This window comes from Dioscorea cayenensis, chromosome 8 (genome assembly GCF_009730915.1).
Source record: "Dioscorea cayenensis subsp. rotundata cultivar TDr96_F1 chromosome 8, TDr96_F1_v2_PseudoChromosome.rev07_lg8_w22 25.fasta, whole genome shotgun sequence".
Taxonomy (NCBI): domain Eukaryota; kingdom Viridiplantae; phylum Streptophyta; class Magnoliopsida; order Dioscoreales; family Dioscoreaceae; genus Dioscorea; species Dioscorea cayenensis.
Window position 1 is genome coordinate 8,030,879 of NC_052478.1, and position 22,338 is coordinate 8,053,216.

Sequence of the window (22,338 nt, forward strand, 5' to 3'; positions counted from 1 at the left end):
GAAGTATTCACTGATCACAAGAGCCTTAAATATATTTTCACTCAGAAGGAGCTGAATATGAGACAGAGGAGATGACTGGAGTTACTGAAGGATAGTGATCTGACTATTAGTTATCATCCTGGGAACTCAAATGTAGTGGCTGATGCACTTAGCAGGAAGTCTTTTGGCAGTGTAGTTGTGTTGATTACTTCTTAAAGGCCAATCCTTGAGGATATGAGGAGGATGGAGCTACAAGTGATCTTGCAGGGTGCAAGGGGGTCTTTGGCAAGTTTAGTGGTGAAGCCTATACTTTTGGAGAGAATTAAAGTAGCATAAGCAGAAGATAGCTATTTCCAGAAGATTTGACAAGAGATAGAAGATGACACTTAAGTTCAGTTCATAGTTCATGAGGATGGCTCAGTAAGGTTCGGGGATCGGATTTGTGTTGCAGATAATTCAGAGTAGAAAAAGAAAATTTCGGAAGAAGCCCACTATACCAGTTATTCGATTCATCCTGGCAGCACAAAAATGTACAAGGATCTGAAGAGTACTTTCTGGTGAAATAACATGAAGCGGGAGATTGCTCAATTTGTGACACATTGTTTAACCTGTTAGCAGGTTAAGGTGGAGCATCAGAGACCAGCAGGACTTCTTTACCCCCTTCCGATTCCTGAGTGGAAGTGGGAGAACATTGCTATGGATTGTGTGTCTGGGTTTCCTCGAACCAATAAAGGCTTCAACAGTGTTTAGATGGTTGTGGACAGGCTGACCAAGTCTGCTTATTTCTTGGCTATCAGGACTGGCATGACTTTAAAGAAGCTAGCTGAGCTGTACATTGATCAGGTTGTGAGGCTTCATGGTGTTCCTGTCACTATTGTGTTAGATCGAGATACTTGGTTTATTGCACACTTCTGGAAGAGTTTACATAAAGCCTTGGGAACCAAATTGACTTTCAGCATGACTTTTCACCCGCAAACTAATGGACAGTCTGAGAGGACAATTCAGATTCTGGAGGATATACTTTGGGTGTGTATGCTTGATTTGGGGGTTCCTGGGATCGACACTTGCCTTTGATAGAGTTTTCTTATAATAACAGCTATCCGGCAAGTATTTAGATGGCTCCTTATGAGGCACTATATGACAGGAGATGTAGGTTACCTATTTGTTGGGATGATGTGGGAGAGCGCAGACTCTTGGGTCCAAAGATTGTGCAGTTGACAGTAGAGAAAGTTAGCTTGATCAGAGATCTTCTGCGAACAACTCAGAGCAGGAAGAAAAGTTATGCAGATAATAGAAGAAGAACCTTGGAGTTCCAGGTGGGTGACCATTTGTTCTTGAGAGTAGCTAAAACTAAAGGAGTTATCCGCTTTGGTGTTAGAGGGAAGCTTAGCCCTTGTTTCATTGGTCCATTTGAGATATTGGAGCGCATTGGTGATGTGGCATATCGGCTTTCTCTACCGCCATCACTTTCTCGAGTACATGATGTGTTCCATGTTTCTATGTTGAAGAAGTTCATATCGAATCCTGATCAGGTGATATAGTTCTCCGATTTTGAGCTTAACAGTGATATGACATATGAGGAGCGACCTATAAAGATCATGGATTTCAAGGAACAAATACTGAGAAGGCGGGTTATTCCTTATGTCAAGGTTCAATGGAATAATCACACAGAGCGTGAGGCTACTTGGGAATTCGAGTCAGAGATGTGGGAGAAATAATCATACCTATTTTGACGGTCAGGTGAGAGTTTAGAAGACTAAACTCTTTTGAAGGGGGGAGTTTGTGGACTCCACTTGTATTTAAATTCTTTTCATGTTTTAAAAAAAAAATTATCTTTCAGGGATCGTGAGCCGCCACGTTCTTGGTAACCGCTAGTGGTTACGGGATAAAAATAAAATTGCTAAAATCAGAGAATTCGTAGCCTTCCTGTTTCGCTCGTTGTTCAACTTTGGGGGGTGTGTAGCAAGGACGAGGAAATCATTCGTGTCGAGTGCTCATCTAGGAGTATTTGTGGTAGGTTCCCTTTTCCCTTGTTCGATTGGTTATCTTTTATTAGTTCTTGTTTTGATTCCTTAATGCTTAGGGTTTCCTTTTTAGTTTAAATTGTTCTAGGGTTTGAAGAGTGGTTAGAAAAGTACTTGGTTTTACACTTCAAAAAGTCATTAGGTATTTTTTTCTCTTCCTTAAGTGGTTAAGACGCTCGAATCCATTAAATAGATAGATTATAATGTATGTGCATAGGAATTTGTACGCTTTGATATTTTCTCAGGGTTAAACTATTTTCAGTATGTGGAGTTAAAAAGTGGGATTTTTATGGGAATTTGACGGAATGCATAATTGTCAGGGATTTTAAATTGATGTTAGTATGCTGGTTGTTTAATTATATTGTGGACTAATGATAATTTCTGATTATCGTAAATCATCAACATAATTATTTAATAACTTTAGATTTTATTGTTAAAACCATTAATGATATTATATTTAAATGTTTTGGGAATTAAAATACTGTATCTATCCTTATTTCAAAGCTTAGATTTCTAATTATTTAATTGCTACTTATTTGATTCTATACTTAATTAATTACGGATTTAAGATTTATTTGACAGCCATTACTCTGATGATATATTATATTATTAAATTTGGTTTACTCTGAACTTCTAGAAACAGTATTGAATGGTTACGGAATCATGATCATTAATCTTAGTTGATTTCTTATATTAACTATTATTGTCACATGCTTAATTTAATTCTAATTATTCTGGTCACATGTAGCATCATTTTGTTTGATAATAATTGGAATTATTTTTCATTATAAAAAGGGGATCACCGAATTTCTCTATTTTTGCATTGACAATGATTTTTTGGATACCACATATTTTGACATATTGACGTATAGTCCTCAAATTAACTTTGCAATAACCCTGTCATTGGGGGTTAAACACTGACCATATCGACATGCATTTCTGACTCTGATAAGAAACTAGTTTCACACCATTCCGTCGGTGGAGAATAACGTCATCTGATAATATGGCTCGGGTCACTGAGGGTAAATGAATGAACTCTGACAATCCGACTCAGGTCACCGAGTTTAAATACATGAATTCTGTTATTTCATTTTTGGTATTAGTTAATTGGAGGACATGTATACTTATTTGTTTGAAAAATTATGCTTGTTGAAATACTCTGAATTCTGAGTTTTATTTCTGACACTTATTGCACAATATTACACCTAAGCATGTTTTCAGAAATTACTGAGTTTTTATGATCCCTATATTTTTAGTGATTGCTTACTGGTCTGTCAAGCTCATAAATAGTGATTTTTATGCTTTTCAGATCAGGAGTAAGTTGTGGTGGATAGCTTAGCGGGGACCGTTGAGCAAACACTAGTTGGTTATCATATAAATAGTCTTTCTATTGTGAACTTGGAACTGGTTATTTGTTTAAGCTTTGAACCTTGCACTTTTAGTTTCCATGGATCATAGTTGTAAACCTAGTTATTGTATCCCTTGAATTCTTATGTTCTTGTGATGTTAGTACCTTGTGTTATCTTATTTTGTGAGATAGATATTGAGGCCTTGTGTGTCCATTGGGTCTCGACCTTATGGGTACACGGCCGTTTGTCAATGCCTCGGGCTCGGGGCGTGACACCTATTATTTCCAAGTTTAAAGGACAGTGGTCAGGACACTTTGTTGGAATTGCCTTCTTGCAGAACAACTCCCAACTGTCTTCTTCTCCTAAGAGCTTGAGATCAAAAAGAGGGATCTGTCTATCTGCATGCAATGCAACTTCTCTGTTACGAGTAGTTAGCAACACTTTACTTCCATTCGTCATTTCTGGCAGCACTTCTTTTATGTTATCCCAATCTCTTCGGGTCCATACATCATCAGTCTCCACCAAGTATTTTCTGTCTTTCAAATGCTCATAAACCATCTTCTTCAGCTCCTCATTTTTTAACTTATTCATCCTCCCTTCGTTAACGACTGTGAATTGCTTAGACATGGACTCCACAAGCTGTTGATATCTATAGGATTGAGAGATGTAGCCCTATGCATGACAAGCAAAGTGCTGCTTGATTCTGGGGTTAGAGAAAACCTTGTTGGCAAGAGTGGTCTTGCCTAAGCCTCCCATGCCCACGATTGATATGACAGCATGCCGATCTTCATCCTCCGCCAGTAATAATTGTACCAATGTGTTGACATGCTCGTCAAAGCCAATGACATAAACTTCCTCCACAACTAGATTCTGCTTCTAGCTCAAAGGCAGTCTTGCTTCACTGGATGTCAATGAGTCTAAAGAAGTAGCTCTAATGCTCTCGATGCCATACTTGGATCGGTTAGCAAAGATCTCCTCAGTTCTCCTCTTGACTTTGGCAATCTCATTGCCAAGGTTATGGAGGATTGTTAGTCTGGAAGGATGACAAGCATATGTTGTCATTAACGAAGAGAAGCATCCATGAGATCCTCGGTGGTGTTGATGAATCTTGAAGATGTATGTGTTGATGATGTCCTCGACGTCATAAGCAATGTCGCGCACCTGGTCCACCCAAGTCTTCGCTCTTGTTGCCTCCTTGGATAGTAGCATCAGCATCCTTGAGGAAGGCTTGAATCCATTGGAACTCATTACGGAAGGATCTCAATTCTCCATCTACTCCTTGGAGGAAGTTCACTTCTTCGATAAGAAGTTCCCCTAGTTTTCCAGCAACATTTGAGACTATGCTTTGCGCCATCTCACAATTAATGAGGTATGATTGATGGGATATCTTCATCTTTCCCTTAGGTATTATGTTTTAACTTGTTGTAATGAGATCCCAAACTGGCAGGGATACAAGCGAAGGGACATATAATTCCGAGCCTCCCACACCAATGATGGATAAGATGGCGTGTTGACTTGCAAGTTGCAACCAATCGCCAGGAGCGGTGACCTGGTCCGCGACAGCATCCATGGCGTCTAGTGTCGGTGGAGTTGTTCATTCCACTTATTGGTGGTGGACCTGGGCTAGTTGCCTGAAAACTACTCTAGGGACAAGACAAATACTTCATTCAATGGTTCCCTGTTTGGTTGCCCCTAATAATAACGAACAATGAAATTTCTTACTAGTCTATCTTTATGTGATAATTACATTAAGCAGTAATCTCTGTGAAAATAATTAAATAAATGAAAAAAAAAATATATTTTAAGATGCCTTCAATTATTGTGGCACATCTATTTTTTTTAAATATGTAAACAAAGCTGCCCATTTGATAGCTCGGGCTAGACATGGCCATTTTGAATCGAAACCGTGGAACCAAATCGTGAAAAACCGAACTAGAATATGCAAAAACCGTAACCGTCAAAAAATTGGAACCCGAACCTTCATACAAGGTTCAGTTCCGGTTTCAGCATTTGAAAACCGTGGAACCGGCGGTTCCAATTGAATCAAAATATTATATTGTATAAATAATGTCATGAATCATGATATCTAATTAGGTTTGACCGTTTGAATCATTTGATCGGTAATAACCAAATTGATTATGTCTGATTGTTTGAACACTCGAACTAATTGATTAGGTTTGATTAGGTTTTTATTTTCATATTTTGTTGTCTCTTTTATTGCAACTTGATATAATTAAGTTCAAGCCCTTTATCTTTTTTATTTCTTCTCCAATTGTACTTTTATTGGAAAATATTATTTTGAATTATTAATATTTTTATTTTTAATAAAATATTGTATTAAATTAATTATTGTATTTTTGTGTTCATTTTAATTTGAAATATTGGATTTTTTAGTTTAACAAAAAAAAGCCCGAACCGTATGAACCGCCAAACTAGAACCGGTTCAAGATTTCTTTGAACCAGAACTGGTGGTTCCTGAACCGTGGCCATGTCTAGCTTGGGCTATTGACGTTTCTTTTCCATTTTCTGAGTCATTTAAGGAGTGGTTATGCATTCATTCTTTTTTATTAGATGTAATCCTCCTTGAACGAGCAGCTCAATGAACTTTCCTAGGTATAATGCCCTAATTGGTCCCTCTACTTTTCTCTCTCTTCTCTTTTGGCCCCTCTACTTATAAATGCTCCCTACTAGTCCCTCTACTTTTAAAAATGTGCCCACTTAGTTAGAAATGCTCAAAACTAGTCCATCTACTTTTAAAATGGCCCAACAAGAGGGACTAAGTGAGCGCATTTTTAAAAGTAGAGAGACTAGTTGGGAGAATTTCTAACTAAGTGGGTATATTTTCAAAAGTAGAGGGACTAGTTCAGAGCATTTATGAGTAGAGGGACCAAAAAGGAAGAGAGAGAAAAGTACAGGGACTATTTTGGTGATTATACCACTTTCCTAAGACTCTTTTTTTTTAAAAAAATAAAATAAAACAAAATAAAATTTAAGATGCCATAATGTGTTAATATTCTATAATGTTATATTACAATTGATGGTGATACCATTAACGGTAACACACAAGTTGGACCTTTGTCTTGCAATTGAGGGAATGCTTCCGCATTTGGTTTCTCTAGCAAGTTGGAATTTGTAATATAATGAATAGTACTACACAATCAAATGTATATCTTAGTATTATTTTGCATTTCTCTATATATATCGTCTATTTTATTATTCAAAGGAGCTTTATTTTAAGATGAAATATTGTAATGCATATGTGATGATAAATAAATGAGAAAGTAATTTTTTTAATATTTTTTTAGCCCTTTGACACACTAATTTCCTAAAAATAATAACTGAATTAAGCATTCTCTCTAATTTTGTATCAGAGTTTTGCATAAATAAATAAGTGCAATTAACGTTTTTAATTATCAATATCATAAGTAATATAAATAAAAGCTTAAATGTAATAAAAAATTTAAATTTGTTCTTTGAAACACACTATGTGAGCATATTATAATAATATAATTAAACAATTCATACATTGTAAACTATTGTATTTTTTAGATTTCAAAAGTCTTATAAACATTTATTACATAAATAAATAAGTGCAATTAAAAATTTTCTATTATTAATACCATAAGTAATATAAACAAAAAACTTAAATAAAAACTAATAAAATAATGAAATAATACAAAATTTGAATAAAAATTTATTGAAAACAAATTAAGCATTTCTATTTTGCAATTAAAAAATTTATAATTACAATATTGCTAATTTTTTTTGTTTGGTTTTGATTGGTTTTGTTTTTATTTTTGTTTTTATTTTTAACAAATCAGCTTATCAAACTAAGTTTGAAGATTAAGAATCGAGAAATGTATATATTAACGACTACAAATAAAAATATATAATACAAATAAATCAGAAGAAACTTTTAATAAACTTCTAATAATTTTATAATAAAACCATTAAATCAACCTTAGAAAATGTTCAATATCTTTGAAATACATTAATAAATAAGATAAAAAAAGTAGTTTAGATGTGAAATAGAATTTATTAAGAATTAAAGTAAAATGCATAAGATTTTTAATTTATTATTTTTAGTTATAAAAATATAGTTGAGATAATTTATATTAAATTAAAGAAAAATTAAATATATTAATTGATTATAATTAATAAATAATAGATTATATATCTACTTTAATAGTATGTATAGTTAATTTTAAAGAATAGATTTAAAAAAACTTTTGCCGGAACACTTGGTTTTTACTTGGCAAATTAATCTAAATAAGAACATATCAGACAATTGTGATATTTGTAATAAAAAAGACACAACCAAATAACAAATGCTTGAACGATCGATTTTAAAAAAATAACAAAGCTATGATAAACTAAATAGTAACATTATAGACACTGATGTGAAAAACAAACTTATACCGAGAAAGGGAATTGTTATTCATCTTCATTAGAATATGGGCAATGTATATTAACACCATCATTTAATTTCTTTTATTCAAGATTTTTCATTTTCTTCTACAATTGTCTATTCATCTTCCCATAAACCCAATTTATATCATTTAATAAATATGAAACTATTGGTAATTTTTTTTTAAAAAAATAAAGCCCATGTTGTAATTTAATGCAATACCAAATAAATTCGTTAATTTTTTTATTCATTTAATAATAAATTTTTTTATTAATAACACATTATATTTATTATTATTTTTTATATTTTATGTAATACCAATTAAATATTTTTTATTTTTTAAACAAATAATTCCAAATAAAATTTAGCAAAGATTTTCAATTTCCAAAGTTCATCCCTTCCAATGAGTGGGTCTTATTAAATGTTTAATATAAAACTAATTTAATGCCTTGATGAAACAAATTCCATTAAATATTATATATTCATAATGCAATGGAAAAAATTCTTTAAAAAAGAGTTTAAAAATCTTTATTGAAACCCTCTCCAATCAAATTATCATCCATTCTCATTAGAATATCTTATTTAATATAATAATATTATCTATTAGTCTCCTATATTTTTGTGTATTTAATATTTAATATAATACAAATAAATATTGTTAAATATTTTTAAAACCAAAAACTTTAAAAAAATAGGAAGGTTTTAATATAAAATCGAATTAATGGCCATGATGAAATCAATGCCGCTTTAAATATATGCAATATATATTTTTTAATCTTCCTAAAAACCCTCTTCAATCATATTACCATTTGTTTCCATCACAACGTCCTTTTCTAAACAAATAATTTCAAATAAATTTAGAAAGATTTTCAATTTTCAAAGGACATCCGTTTCCATGAGTAGGTATTGTTAAATGTTTAATATAAAACTGACTAAATGCCCATGATGAAATCAATTCTATTAAATCTTATATGTTCATAATGCAATGGGGAAAATTCTTAAAAAAAAGTTTAAAATATTTCTTGAAATCCTCAATCATATTATCGTCCGTTTTCTTTAGAAGATCTTATTTAATATAATAACATTATCTATTAGTCTTCTATATTTGTTTGCATATTTAATATTTAATTTAATAACAAATAAATATTGTTAAATGTTTTTTAAACCAAAAGTTAAAAAAAGGAAGGATTTAATATAAAACCGATTTAATGACCATGATGAAGTCAATGCCACTTTAAATATATGCAAAAATATAAAAATTTAAAAATCTTCTTTAAAACCCCTCTCCGATCGATTACCATTTGTTTCCATTAGAACATCATATTAAATATTTAATATAAAACCGATTTTTATATCAAATAAATATTGTTAAATATTTTTTAAACCAAAAAATTTAAAATAAAATAATATACGAATGGAATAATCTATTTTAATAGTATGTATAATTCTATGAAAAATATCTCAAACCAATGCTTTTTACATAAACAATAATATAATTTTAGAGATATTTATTTAAATGATATGAACTTTTACAATTTAGACCAACCATATTATCCGTTTTTCATATTTTACGACGGTACAATATATCAATATTCTTATGCACAACTATGCTATATGTTTTTCATCTTCATACTAAAATGTTTGTTGAAATTAATTATTTTTATTTTTTTTAAATTGTGACAATCTCTATAATAATAATAATAATAATATCAGAAATGTAACCTGACATTCATGATCGCTTCTTTGAGCCAACGAGGCAACTTCATGCCTTGATGGAATACAGAGGTGAGTTGTGTCATGCAAAATTCGCTAAACAATCCACCACAACATTGAGATTCTGATGTATGACATCCACTTTGCTCTAATCTGATCAAGAATTGGACTGGGATGTATGAAGTCTTATATTTTCATTGTAGATGCTTTGTACCAAACTTCGACAATCCACAAACACATTTGCAGTTGAATCCTACGACCATTGCAGTGCGCAAGAGTCAACAACAAATTTCATGCTTCTGGCTTGCAATTCAGGTGGTTGTAGACAGCACTAGCAACTTTAGGCACTGTAGAAATGGGAGACCAAGGACCGTGTTTTGAATCACTAATGCGAACTTTGAGGATTCTCCCCCATCCTTCATTAGGGTCCAGTAATTCTTGCATATTATTTAAATCCATGGCATTATCATAAACAAAATCTGTGAGAAAAATATTTTTAAAACCCAAATTCTTGTTGAAAAAAGTAGGCTTGTAGCCCAGAGGAAAATCAAGGCACCAAGGGTTCACCAGATGATGATGGAGGTAAGATTGCAAACATTTAGACATAAATATGGTCTAATAGAGCGAATAGTATGTTTGACAAATAGCATTATAAAAGGCTGAGGACTAGGGAATTTTGGCCCCTTATTTGAGAATAAAATAATATCCACCTAGAACTTTGAATTATTATTAAGAATTGCAAAGAGATTTTTAGCCATTAGAGAAGTTTTGGTATGCCTCAAATTTGTTAGAGGCCATGGATATCTGAAGTGTAGAGAGAAAAAGATAAGAAATAAAATGCATCACAAATCTTCGAGGTGTGTGACACACCTTTGCGTGTGTGCCGCAAGTGCACGGGTGTTGAAGTGATAAAGTACCCAAGGAGTCGGTAGTTGAATCCACAAGAAATAGACTCTAGAAACAAGTAGTATTGCTAATTAGCTAGAGTGATAATCAATTGGTGATTGTGTTCAAGATGTTAATGAAATAAAACGACAAGAACATAAGCAACGGGTAAAAGGAAGATGCAATCAATGATAAAGTGGGGTGTAGTGACAATGCTCCCCCTAAGACTATTGTTTCAAGTGCAAGACTAACACTATTATTCTCTAATTGAGATTTAAAGAGTCATGAAGATCTAAAAGCACACGGTCCCAAATCTAAGGTCAACAGTAACTAGTCCTCTATGTATACCCTGGCGGAAAGGAAGACTCTCAACACCTCACACTGTGTGGGATTGCTTAGGGTTCTAGCTAGGGACTCCAAGTGATAAATCCTATTCCCAAATCTAGATCAAACCCTTTGGTCCAGGTGAAGGATCCCTAATCACAATTAAGTATCAGTGGAGAAGATCTCTTAACACTTCACTTTGTTGTGATTGCAAAGAACTCTTGGAATGTGTTGGTAGGATAAATTATATTGTAAGTAAAAGGAGATGTTTCGCTACCTCTTGACTCACCCTCTCAACCCTCTTCAATCTTGGTAAGTTTAACCCTAACGGTGATGGTCACGCCTCAAAAGGGTTACTGGATGGATTCTCAACCCTAGTGTCACTCTAAGGGAAAATCAAACCATAAGCATACAAGATTGAAACTCAATTAAAAACTCAATTAATGGAAACATAATAAGAGTCAATGAAACAAATCATCATAGGGTTTACAAGTCCAGACACCCACTAGGGGTTTAGCTCTCCATGGGGTAATACAATATCAAAGATGAAATCAAAGATAAGTGCAAACTATCCATAAAGATAACCCCCTTGATGTTCATGATGATGGTCTTTAAGAGCTACTTCTCCTTCTTCAAGGACTCCTCCATCAAGCCTAGGGCACACATCGACGAAATGATACCGTTGAAAGCTTTCCCAATAACTCTCTTTTGAAGGAAGTCGATGTTAAATCAGCTAGAAACTCTCCAAAATCTAGCAAAAGCGTCCTTCAAACCCTAGCCACGCTTTCTCCCAAAGATAGAAAAAGCTCTCCCCAAACTCTCTTCAATTGACCTTTTAAAACACAAAAATCGGGATTTCACACGTCCATGTGGAATTTCCACAAGGGCGTGTGGACCCTTTATTTTTTTTTTTTATTTTCACAATGCATGAACAGTAATCACTACAACATCCTTGAATAGTACTTTGCTACACTGATTGCTATAGTGATTTGAATTCCTCTTCTTCCATTGAGGCCACACGGTTGGGCACATACCCGTGTGGTAAGTCATGTTGCTTTTTCTCTTTCAAATGTGTTGATGATGCTCTTGAAAACTCTGCACAGGCACTGGAGCATGAGTGTGTGATTGTTGTTGTGCCTTTCCAACTAGTAACTAGACTTGCACACTCTTGAAAGTTGGCATACACCCTCATGCGTATGATCACAGCTCTTGTTTTGACCTTTCTTCCACGAAAGAGAATCCTCAAAATCCGTGTTCATGACCTATTTTTGCTACCTTTCTTCTTATACCGCCTCAAGAACCCTAAATGCACAAAAAAAACAAAAACACATGAATGAGCCATAAAACCTGATAAAAGCAATGCTCATTATAAGTAAAACATAATCAATAATATGCATACACAACTATTTATCAATGTGTGCAGCATTTTTCTTGATGCTTAATTTGCCTTCACCTATTTTCAAACTTTAGGTGCAAATTAGATTGAATGACGAATCTCCTTTATGATACAATGAAGACCCTTAAGTATGGTTTGTACTCCTAAAATGAAACAAACACAACAATGGTTTTTATAAAATGATAGTTTGCTTCTATATTTTATGCACTCAAAAAACAAAGCAAGTGAATTTTTTGAACTGTTTGTTTTCCATTCTATTGCTTTGCTTGAATATTGGTAGGGGATGGGTTTATGGAAAGCCTTCGGAATGAGCCATATCTCCTACATGGACAATGGTTACCTACTAGTGTGATGTGAAATAGAGGAAACTAAGTAGCAGCTACTCTATTGAGGACTGTGGATAGTGAACGGACTTACGCTACAACTTATCCCTTGGAAGCCATATTTTGAACAGGTTTTTACAAAGCTCATGAAGACCATGGTTTGGCTCAAACTTCACAACCTTCTGGTTGAATTATGGGATGGTGAATCCTTAGAGTCAATTATTGAGACCATTGGCAGGCTAATGAAAATGGATGTGTATACCTCTTTGCTATCCCGAGCTCGGTTCGCAAGAGTATGCCTGGACATCGACCTTGGCCATCCTCTAAAAAGAATATTATGGATAGAAGATGATGATACTAAGGTTTTCGTGATGATTCCCTATGAGCAACTACCTAAATTTTGCTTTGTTTGTGGCTTGGTGGATCACAGAGCTCACAACTACAATCATCGATCAAAGAGATAATCGGAAGACTAGACCATGGGGGAAGCATCTGATGATGGCATTCTGCTCAGTTGGTCTGTGCCAACTCTGGAGCCCTCTCTGATAAGGCTGCAATAACTATGTATCTGGTTGATTTTGCCCAAAGAAGGAAGAAAATAGCAATCAAGAAATGGATTTTAGATCCTAGATGTCGGTAACCCATAGGAGAAATAGAAGGCATTGCTGCGGCGGCGCCAGTGTGCCATCCTCACGCGCTACCCATGTGACACATGCTGGGCGTAATGCAAACCATCAGATCATTAGATCAACATGTGATGATGATGAAAATCTGACCTTTGATGCTAATCCGTGACGCGTGCATGGAGTCTCCCATAATGGGGAAACACGTGGAGGGAGAAGATCTTGAGGCAATGGGCTTGGTGGCCTCTCCCATCATGCTTTTAACTGTTCCTCTCCCCTAGTGCAGGCCAACAGTGAGACTGACGTTCCTCCTACCGAGATATCTCCACATGAATTGATTCCTTGTGGGAGAGTTCTATGAGAGAGACCCGAGAAAGTGGATTTGTGCCGAACCACACCAACAAGGGAAAAAGGTCCTAATCGAAACCTCGAGGTCTGTAGTGGGTATAATGACGCTCACCTCTTCATCTCAAAAGCAACAAACAACAATGAGAGCTGAACCGTTGAGCTTGGAACCAGAACTTCCTCCACGGCTACTTTCTGGTGAAGCTATTATGGAACAATACCCAGGAATAGAGAAAGACAAGCATCAGATGATGGTGGAATAACTGTAAGAAGCTTTTTTGGAAGAAGATGAGGAATTAGAGGAAACATATGACTCTATGGAGGAATCTAATAAATTTGAGGCTAAAATCGATGCAAACATGTTCAAGGAACCAGATGACTATTTAACCATTATTAATTTTGGAAAAGGGCTTCGAAAGGAAACCCTGGCTCAGAAAAACATTCAAACGGTGTTAACCTCTCAGAAGAAAGGAATACATGAAGGTAGGGAGGACGATGGCATCCACCAGAGCATCTTACCCTCGCCAACAAAACCTTTAATCCTTTCTTTTTTGTTCTTTTTTATTGGATTTTTCTTGTTTTCTTTTTAGATTTCAACTTGTTTATGTTGTTAGGAAAATCAGAGAAAAACACACAAAGAACACTCAAAGAAGATGAGATAATTTTGACGCGGTCAACCAAAACTCCCCACCTTTCTATCTTTTATATTGATAATAATAACTGAATTCAAACTACATTTCTTCTCCACCAAGAAACTAAACAAATTCAAACTAAGAAGCTTATCTAAACATAATTCTAAATGCAAATGCAATTTTTGAAATACCAAGGGTTATAACTGCAAACATAAATGCATAAATGCAATAATATCTAAATATAAAATATAAATAACATAGGGTCATATATGCACTAACAAGATTAATTCTATCATATGTTTCATGATTGAAGACTTGAAGATTCTCTGTTGGAATTACAAGGGAATTTCAGGTATGGATGAGATAAATAGAATCATGGTTCTTATGAAAAAGCACAAATTAGACATTATTGCGTTGGTAGAGACCTGAGCAGACGAGAACAAGCTTTCCCACTTCTGCTCCAAATTTTCCATTCCTTGGAACTCGGCGACCATCACTGTTGATGCTTACTTTAGGGGTATCCTTATCCTTTGGCTCAAAGAAATTGGGAAGGTCACCCCTATGGTGCATTCTTGTTGTGCTTTCCACTTGCTCATCTCGTCTCCCTCTGGGGTCATTGTCTTTTGACGATTGTTTACAATGCACAACACATCAACATTTAATAAAGGTTTTGGAAAGAACTATCGCTGATCGATAAAACCAACTTTCCATGGATCATTATGGTAGATTTCAATTTGATTACCTTGTCTAGTGAACACAAGGGAAGTAATTTTAATTATTATGTCAGAAAAGCTTTATCTTTTTCTAACTTCATCTCTGGAAAGTCTCCTGACCTGGATGAGGTTTACAATGCAATCTTTTCTTTACATGATGGAAAGTCTCCTGACCTAGATGATTTGAATGTGGAATTCTTTAAATATTTTTGGAAAGATCTCAGCAATCATCTTATATCTGGCATGTCTTATTTTTTTGACAAAGTTGGGATGCCTAAAGCCTGCGGTCAGGACCTACATTATTCTAATTCCTAAAAAAAAAACACCCTAAATTTGCCTCAGATTTTTGCCCAATTTTGCTTTGTAATGTTGCTTATATGATTGCTACTAAGATTCTAGCCAATCGCATTACGGAGATGATTGGAACTCTTATTACTAAGGAACAATGCCGTTTTATTCCTGGTCGGTCTTTGGTTGGCAATATAATCATTGTTCAAGAGACTTTCGACACCATTAACATGGATAGAACCATCCTCTCTAGGATGTTGATCAAAGTTGACATTGAGAAAGCAAATGATACTCTCAATTGGGATACCAGTCTTGGTACTATGGTGAAAATGCATTTTCCTAGCAACTGGGTCTCCTATATTAAAGCTTGTCTTAACTCTACCTCTTTTCCTCTTCTCATTAAGGTTTCCTACTGATTGGTTTTATCCTTCGAGAGGGGTCAAACAAGGTGACCCCTCTCTCCCTATTTGTTTATTTTGGTTGCCTAAAATTTAACTGTCATGCTCAATCTTGCTAAGCATCTTGATCCAATTCTTGGTTTTGATAGCAATTTAAGATATAACTTTAATCATCTCATGTATGACGATGATCTTATCATTGTTACCACAATCTCTAGGAAGTCAACTAGAAAAGTCAACCTTTGTTTAAATCTTTATCATCAGGTGACTAGTCAGAAGCCTATTTGGCTAAAATTTGAGATTTACTTCCCCATTTGGTTTTAAAAGAGGGTCTCTTCTCGCATTTGTTCTATCCTAAACTTTAGTCAAGGCAAAATTCCTTTTAAATATTTAGGGTTTCTCATCTCTTATAAGCAGATTGCCATTTGCAATTTCAATTCTATGATTGATAACCTCAATGCTGCTGTAGCAAATTAGGCCAAATTTTAATTAACAATGTGTTAATGGTTGCCCTAATTTACCATCTTTCAATCTATCCTATTCCAGATTCTGTTCTTCATAGATTTTCCAAGTTGCTAGGAAATTTCTGTGGGCAAACAATGACAACGACAGAGGTATTCCTTTGGTCAATTGGTCTACTATCACTTTTAGTAAAATTAAGGGGGGTATGGCATTAGAAACCTCCTTAATATTAAGCATTCTTTAATGGCCAACAATCTTTTCAATGATCTCAATAGGCAAAATTCCATTTGGGTAGACATCCTTTACTTAAAATATGGGAACCACAACTTTTGGACTCACAAAATTCCTTCTACCAGTTTTGTTTTTTTCAGAGGGCTGATCAAAACTGCTGATTATCTTAAGACAAATCTATGGATTAATTGTGTTAATCCCTCTGATACTTTTTTTTCTTTATCACTCGTGGATGTTTGAAGTGCCACTTGCTTATAAACCTGTGTATTTGAACATGAGTATTGATTGAGAACCTTTAGATTTCTAATTTTATTATTAATTTTCATTGGGATACTCATGCTATAAACTTATTATTTGGCAATGTTTGGGATTCTTCGGTGGTTAATCATGGGAAAATCACCCCACGGGAAGCAAATCATAAGGTGTGGTCTCCTAAGACTGACATTAACAAAATCACAAGTTTTGTTTATCATTTTCTTAACAACAATCAAAAAGTGAATCAACATTAGAATGGGTGGACTAATGTTTTGAAGCTTAATGTGGCTCCTACAGCGAAATCTTTCACTTGGTTTATGATTCGAGGCAAGATCAAAACAATTAGATTTCTTATATCATATGAACTTAGGTCCTCCCAACCTATGCAAGTGTGTGGCCTTGATTCAGAGATTTTTGATCATCTCTTCAGAAAATTCATCAAATACCAAATTGTTTGGACACTGGTGAAGAATCTATCTGTGGTTTCTATTAACATTCTAGACAATATTGATTATGGGAATTGGCTTGATTTCAGTTAGAATTGGAATTAAAAGCTATAACTGTAGCCATGGTAATCATTAGATAAGCTTGGGAGAGATGCTCTAACATCTATATTAGCTCAAAGGTGATGTGGAATGTGATTGCTATTAACATTCCAGACAATATTAATTATGAGAATTGGTTTGATTTCAGTTAAAATGGAAATTCCATAGCAATTACTTCTTTGATTGCTGCCACCATTTGGTACATTGGGAAGAGTCGGTGTGATCTAATTTTAAAACATAAAGATCCTGATTTCCTCAGATTGCCAAAAATGCTGTTGAGCATACTAAAGAGTTTAGGCTTCATAGAACAAACCATAAGTGGCCCTTCATCCATAATCGGCCCGCCCTGGGTACTTTGGGAGTCTTCTCGGCAACTACTTGGAATAAAGCAACAGGAAAGGATGGGATTGGTTTCATCATTATTGAATCTAATGCAAAGGTATTTTATACAGGTTTTAGTCCCACTAGAATGGATGCAAGAATTGAACTGGAGTCAAAAGATATAGTTGCAGCCATGGTAATCATTAGAGATGCTAGGGAGAGATGCTTTAACATTTTTATCAACTCAAAGGAAATGTAGAATGCGCTCCAAGGGAACGATGAGGTTTACCATTAAAGACATTCATATATACTGCATTAATGAAACCAGGAATTTGCTTGCCTACTTCAACATTTGGAGAACGAACTTAATACATCAGGCTTGGAACAAGATTATGGCTACACTAGCTGGTTAAGGAATTAAAGTTACTTATTTGTCTTTATTTCACAAGGGAATGGTGAAACCAAAGTGTATTATGAGAATGCTCAACCAAGATGGTTTTACTGATTGATTTTGCTGCTTTTCTTGTTCCTTTTTTCTAGCTTTTAAATCCTCCTTTCTTGTGTTTTTGTCCATATTTGTTTTTCTTATTTCCCTGTTTTGTTGTAAGTTTGGGCTCTTTTTTGGTTTAATTATCTGAATAGTCTCTTTATTTTTTCAAACATGCCATTTGGGTTTAAGTTTGGGCTCACTACTGCTTAAATTGAGCCATTTAGTTCTGAACCCTAAACCCTAACCCTAATAGGGACTAACATGGTTCAATTTAATCAGTAGTGGGACTAAAAAGTTATAGTGTAAAGTATATGTACCTAAATGATACATTTGAAAAAATAGAGGGACTATTCATAGAATTATTCCCTCCTTTTTTTAATAAATAGCTACATGGTAGCTCCTTTACCCCCAAAAAATAAAGAGACACATTACTTCAATAATGAGATATAACATTTCAAATAAACCAAAACAATATTTCATTACAATATAATTAATGAAAAGTTTTCATTAATTATATTGCAAATGGTGTTTATAACATCTTTTCATCTAAGATTCTTTCAAAGTAATAACTACCTTTGAATAAATAACTTTTTACATAAGTTTTCATAAGTGCCTTAAATTAAAACACATGATTAAAAGATGCATCTTTTATATATGACTTTTCATTTTTAAAATTCTGGCACAAAATTTTTAATTCCTAAGCCCCTTAGTTTTTGCTATAGTATTGAGTTTCCAAGAGTGAATGCCACTTTGATTTGCTATACCTAGACTAGGGGAATTCTTTTTGTATTTTTTTGGAGATCCTTGCTAGAGTTAAGTTCACATGCACATATGCACACCAACCTTTAATGTATCCCACCAACCCATCTTTCTCTTCATACTTTAAAACTTCTTGCAACCGTGAAAGATCAACAAATGGCTCCACTGAAACCTCTGCCAAGACCTCTGCGGAAATCACCTCTAAAGCCCCCGACCCAAACCCTTCTCCTGCAACCTTGCCAGGAGTATCCTGGGTTAAGGTTGTGAGCTCTTCCTCGCCTTTACCCACCTTTGAACACCCTCACCACCTCTAGAAATCCCACTTCGACTGTTTAAAAACCTTTGCCAAATCCTGCATCACCATCGATCGAGAGCAATGGCTCTCCGCCAGGGACTCCATGCAAAATATGTTTACGCCAAATTTCTGGGCAAATCCCTTCCACTCGACCAAGCAAAACTTGAGTTGGCTGATGCTTGGAAGGGTCTTGGTGACTTCTCCTTTTTTGATCTTCCAAATGGGTTTTATTTTATATATTGCAACTCTCTTGAAATGCAGGCAAAGCTCCTCTGGGATGGGCCCTGGACCATTGATGGGCGAATTCTCCAGCTCTTCAATGGCGAGAATCTTTCCAACCATCCTTTGAAAAATTATCGATAGCGGCCATTTGGATCCAGCTTCATCATGTTCATATTGAACTTTAGAATGGTGAATTACTTGAAGTCATTGCTTCCCACTTTAGGAGGGTCCTAAAGATAGACGAACACACTCTCAACCTTTCACGCTCCAAATATGCTTGTATATGTGTGGAAATTGACCTTGATCTTCCTTTGTAAAAGGGGACATGGGTTAATTATGGTGAAAATTCTATTTTCATTATTGCACTCTATGAAAAATTACCTATTTTCTATTGCAGATGTGGCCACATTGGTCATGTGGAGTCAAATTGCTCTTTCATTAGTAGCCGAAAAATGGTCCTTGATCTTCAGCCACTCGCCGGCTCTATGGAACGGGAGATGGAGGTAGATGATCATTACTAGGCTCCAAGCGTGGCTAATGAAAGGCCAAAAAATTACTCTCTGGCCGAAAATCCTGCCTTAAATCATTCTCTGGGGGCGGAGGATGACTCGTAGGAATTCGGATCATGGCTAAAACCCTGCAGTCCCTGTAACAGTAGCTGTGGCCGTGGCTGCGGTGGCGCTCAAAACCCTAGCTCTGATCGACAAACTGGAAGAGAAGGCAAGGATCTAGACACGTGGCAACATAGTCTGGAACCACCTTTGATCTCTTCAACATATGGCAGTCTCTCGCATAGCTGCTCTGCTACAGTTCACTTCTCGAGCAAGTTTGTTTTCCCACGTCTCAAAAAAAAAACCTGTTGAATATTTTTCAGCCATTGATGAGGAAACATTTTCTTATCCCGATGAGGGCATCTCTTGTCTCTCTCCAGGTCCCGAGAGGAGATCTGACATTACCGCCTCTGTGGAACCTCCTTTTCACTGTACTGATTTAACTCTTGTTCTTGTATTTGATGTCCCTAATGGCATGGGAACTTCCACCGTCTCATCTCATCCTATCCTTTCACCTCATCCTACCCCCACCCACTCCCTATCTCCCCACTCTCAACCATCACATCCCCTATTACTTTCTTGGGCTTCTCTGTGTGATGCTAACCAAAACCACTCCTCTCTGGTTGACAAGGTGAAGCTTGCTCTCCTTTCCCCTTCCCTGCCCGGCCTCCAGATGGATGACCTTGGAGACTAAGGATCGATGATGGTCTCTGAAGACTCTGGTTCCCCTCATGAACCGTACGATGACATGCTTCTCTCACACTACCAGAAGGATATTAAATTGGAGGCTCTCACAAATCTCGCCCTAAGAAAGGGAGACCCACTTCCACTTCTTAAACTCTCTTCTTCTTAGTTCTTTTCTGTTTAGTGTTTTATGATAATGATGCCCCATATTAAGATTCTTTGCTAGAATTGTCATGGGGTTTCTAACCCTCGTACTATTGATTTCATCAGGGATTTTATGCGTAATTTAAAGCCTGCTATTATTTGCCTTGTTAAAACTAAAACAGATCTTGATCATTCTCTTTGTTTTGTAACAAATTTGCCAGAGCTTGGGAGTGGACGGCTATCCCTGCCTAGGGTTTTTCGGTGGGAATCATTGTTCTCTGGTCTAGAAGCCTTGGGCTGGTAACTCCTGTTGCCGTTACTCACATGTCCCTCAACTTGGTTATTTCTTCCAAAGAGGGCCCTTGGATTCTCTTGATAATCTATAACTTTTATGGAACACTCTCACTGACATTACTACCACCCGTATCCCATGGCTCCTTACTGGGGATTTTAATTCAGTCCTTTCTGATCAAGACTTCAAAGGGGGAAGTTCCAGATCTTACACTTATAAGTCCAGTTTCTTTAACACTTTTGTTAATAGCAATAATCTTGTGGATATTAGTTTTGTAGGATCGCACTTTACTTGGAGTAATAACCAAACTGGTCTGTCTTGCTGTTGGGCATGTCTTGACAGATTCCTTGCAAACCATGACTGGGTGGCTTTTTTTGCTTCTATAGTGAACCAATATCTTCCGCGAGCTTGCTCTGATCACTTTCCGCTCTTGCTTATAGCCCACTCTTGCGTGTCTTCTAAGAATTCTGTTTTTCAGTTTGACAACTTTTGGTTTGAGTATCATAATTGTCATATTAATATTATCAAAGCTTTTGAATCTGTTACTAGTTCTTCTCCCATGCATTCTTTTCATCATTACATTGCTCGTGGCAAGCATAACCTTATTTATTGAAGGACTACAGGTATGAGACTGATTGATAATGAGATCACTAATCTGGAGTTGGAAATCAAAGATGTTGAAGAACGCGAAGTCCTGTCACCTGATCTGTGACATCAACTCTGGCTTCACTCTCTTCGTAACAGACTTTCGGCTCTCTTGAGGCAAAACTCAATTTTTTGGGCTCAGAGGGCTAGGATGCAATGGCTCAATCATGGGGACACCAATTCTGTGTCCTTTCACCACATTGCCAAAGTTTGTTAGGTCAAATCCTGGATTCACTTTCTTAGAGACTATGCTGGTAACACTCTTACTTCCAGAGAAGATATTGAAATTGAATTTCTTAACTTTTATCATAATCTTTGGGCTTCTTCTTCCTCTGCCTCCCTGGACTATATGTTTGTGTCCTTGCTTGAGGACTTTCCCTCGCTGGCGTCCGATGACAATGACGACTTAGTCAAGCCTGTCACCAAGGAGGAGGTTTTTCGAACCCTTAGGTCCATGCCACGAGGAAAGTCGCCTGGCCCGGATAGTTTTAATGTCGTGGTTTACTTCTTTTACTGGAATATCCTGGGAGACCACATTTTCAATGCTATTTCTATTTTTTTTTTTAACTGTTAGAATTCCAAATTCTTGGGGTAAAACTTACGTCGCTCTTATACGCAAAAACAACCACCCCCAAAAAGTTTTTGATTCTCGCCCTATTTCTCTTTGTAATGTTTGCTATAAAATTATTACAAAAAATTTAGCAAAAAGGCTAAAAAACGTTCTCCCTAAATTAATTGGTCCTGAGTAGTCTGACTTTCTTGCGGGTAGGTCTACCTTTGATAATATCCTTGTGGTCCAAGAAATGGTTCATTCTATGGAAACTGAGCATCTTAACCCTCTTAGGATGCTAATTAAAGTTGACATTGAGAAAGCTTTCGATACTGTAGAATGGAATTCAATCTTTGCAACTCCTGTAAAATGTGTTTCCCTAAGATTTGGATTCATTGGATTGAGCCATGCCTCTCCTCTGCCACCTTTTCTCCTTATTAATGGTAAGCCTAGTGGTTGGATTTCTAGTTCCAGGGGTGTGAGACAGGGGGA

The 22,338-nt window shown here is 35.7% G+C and overlaps 1 protein-coding gene across 1 annotated transcript; it reads right to left on the bottom strand.

The window, feature by feature from the left end:
- Positions 1-1,536: 1,536 nt before the first annotated feature.
- On the bottom strand, positions 1,537-4,600 carry LOC120267241 (disease resistance RPP8-like protein 3). The gene is made up of 3 exons (XM_039274926.1): positions 4,305-4,600; positions 3,680-4,001; positions 1,537-1,566 (listed from the first exon to the last, which is right to left on the bottom strand). Exons 1-3 carry the CDS (start codon positions 4,598-4,600, stop codon positions 1,537-1,539), a joined length of 648 nt encoding a protein of 215 aa, XP_039130860.1.
- Positions 4,601-22,338: the final 17,738 nt, after the last annotated feature.

What these genes read in the sequence shown, in the direction of transcription:
- LOC120267241 (XM_039274926.1), bottom strand. Translation starts at nt 4,600, where the DNA reads ATGAGTTCCAATGGATTCAAGCCTTCCTCAAGGATGCTGATGCTACTA. An exon ending in ATCTTTGCTAACCGATCCAA is followed by an intron (nt 4,002 to 4,304) that starts GTATGGCATCGA and finishes TCAATCCTATAG; the next exon opens with ATATCAACAGCTTGTGGAGT. An exon ending in GGGAGTTGTTCTGCAAGAAG is followed by an intron (nt 1,567 to 3,679) that starts GCAATTCCAACA and finishes TGATCTTTATAG; the next exon opens with GTCGCTCCTCATATGTCATA.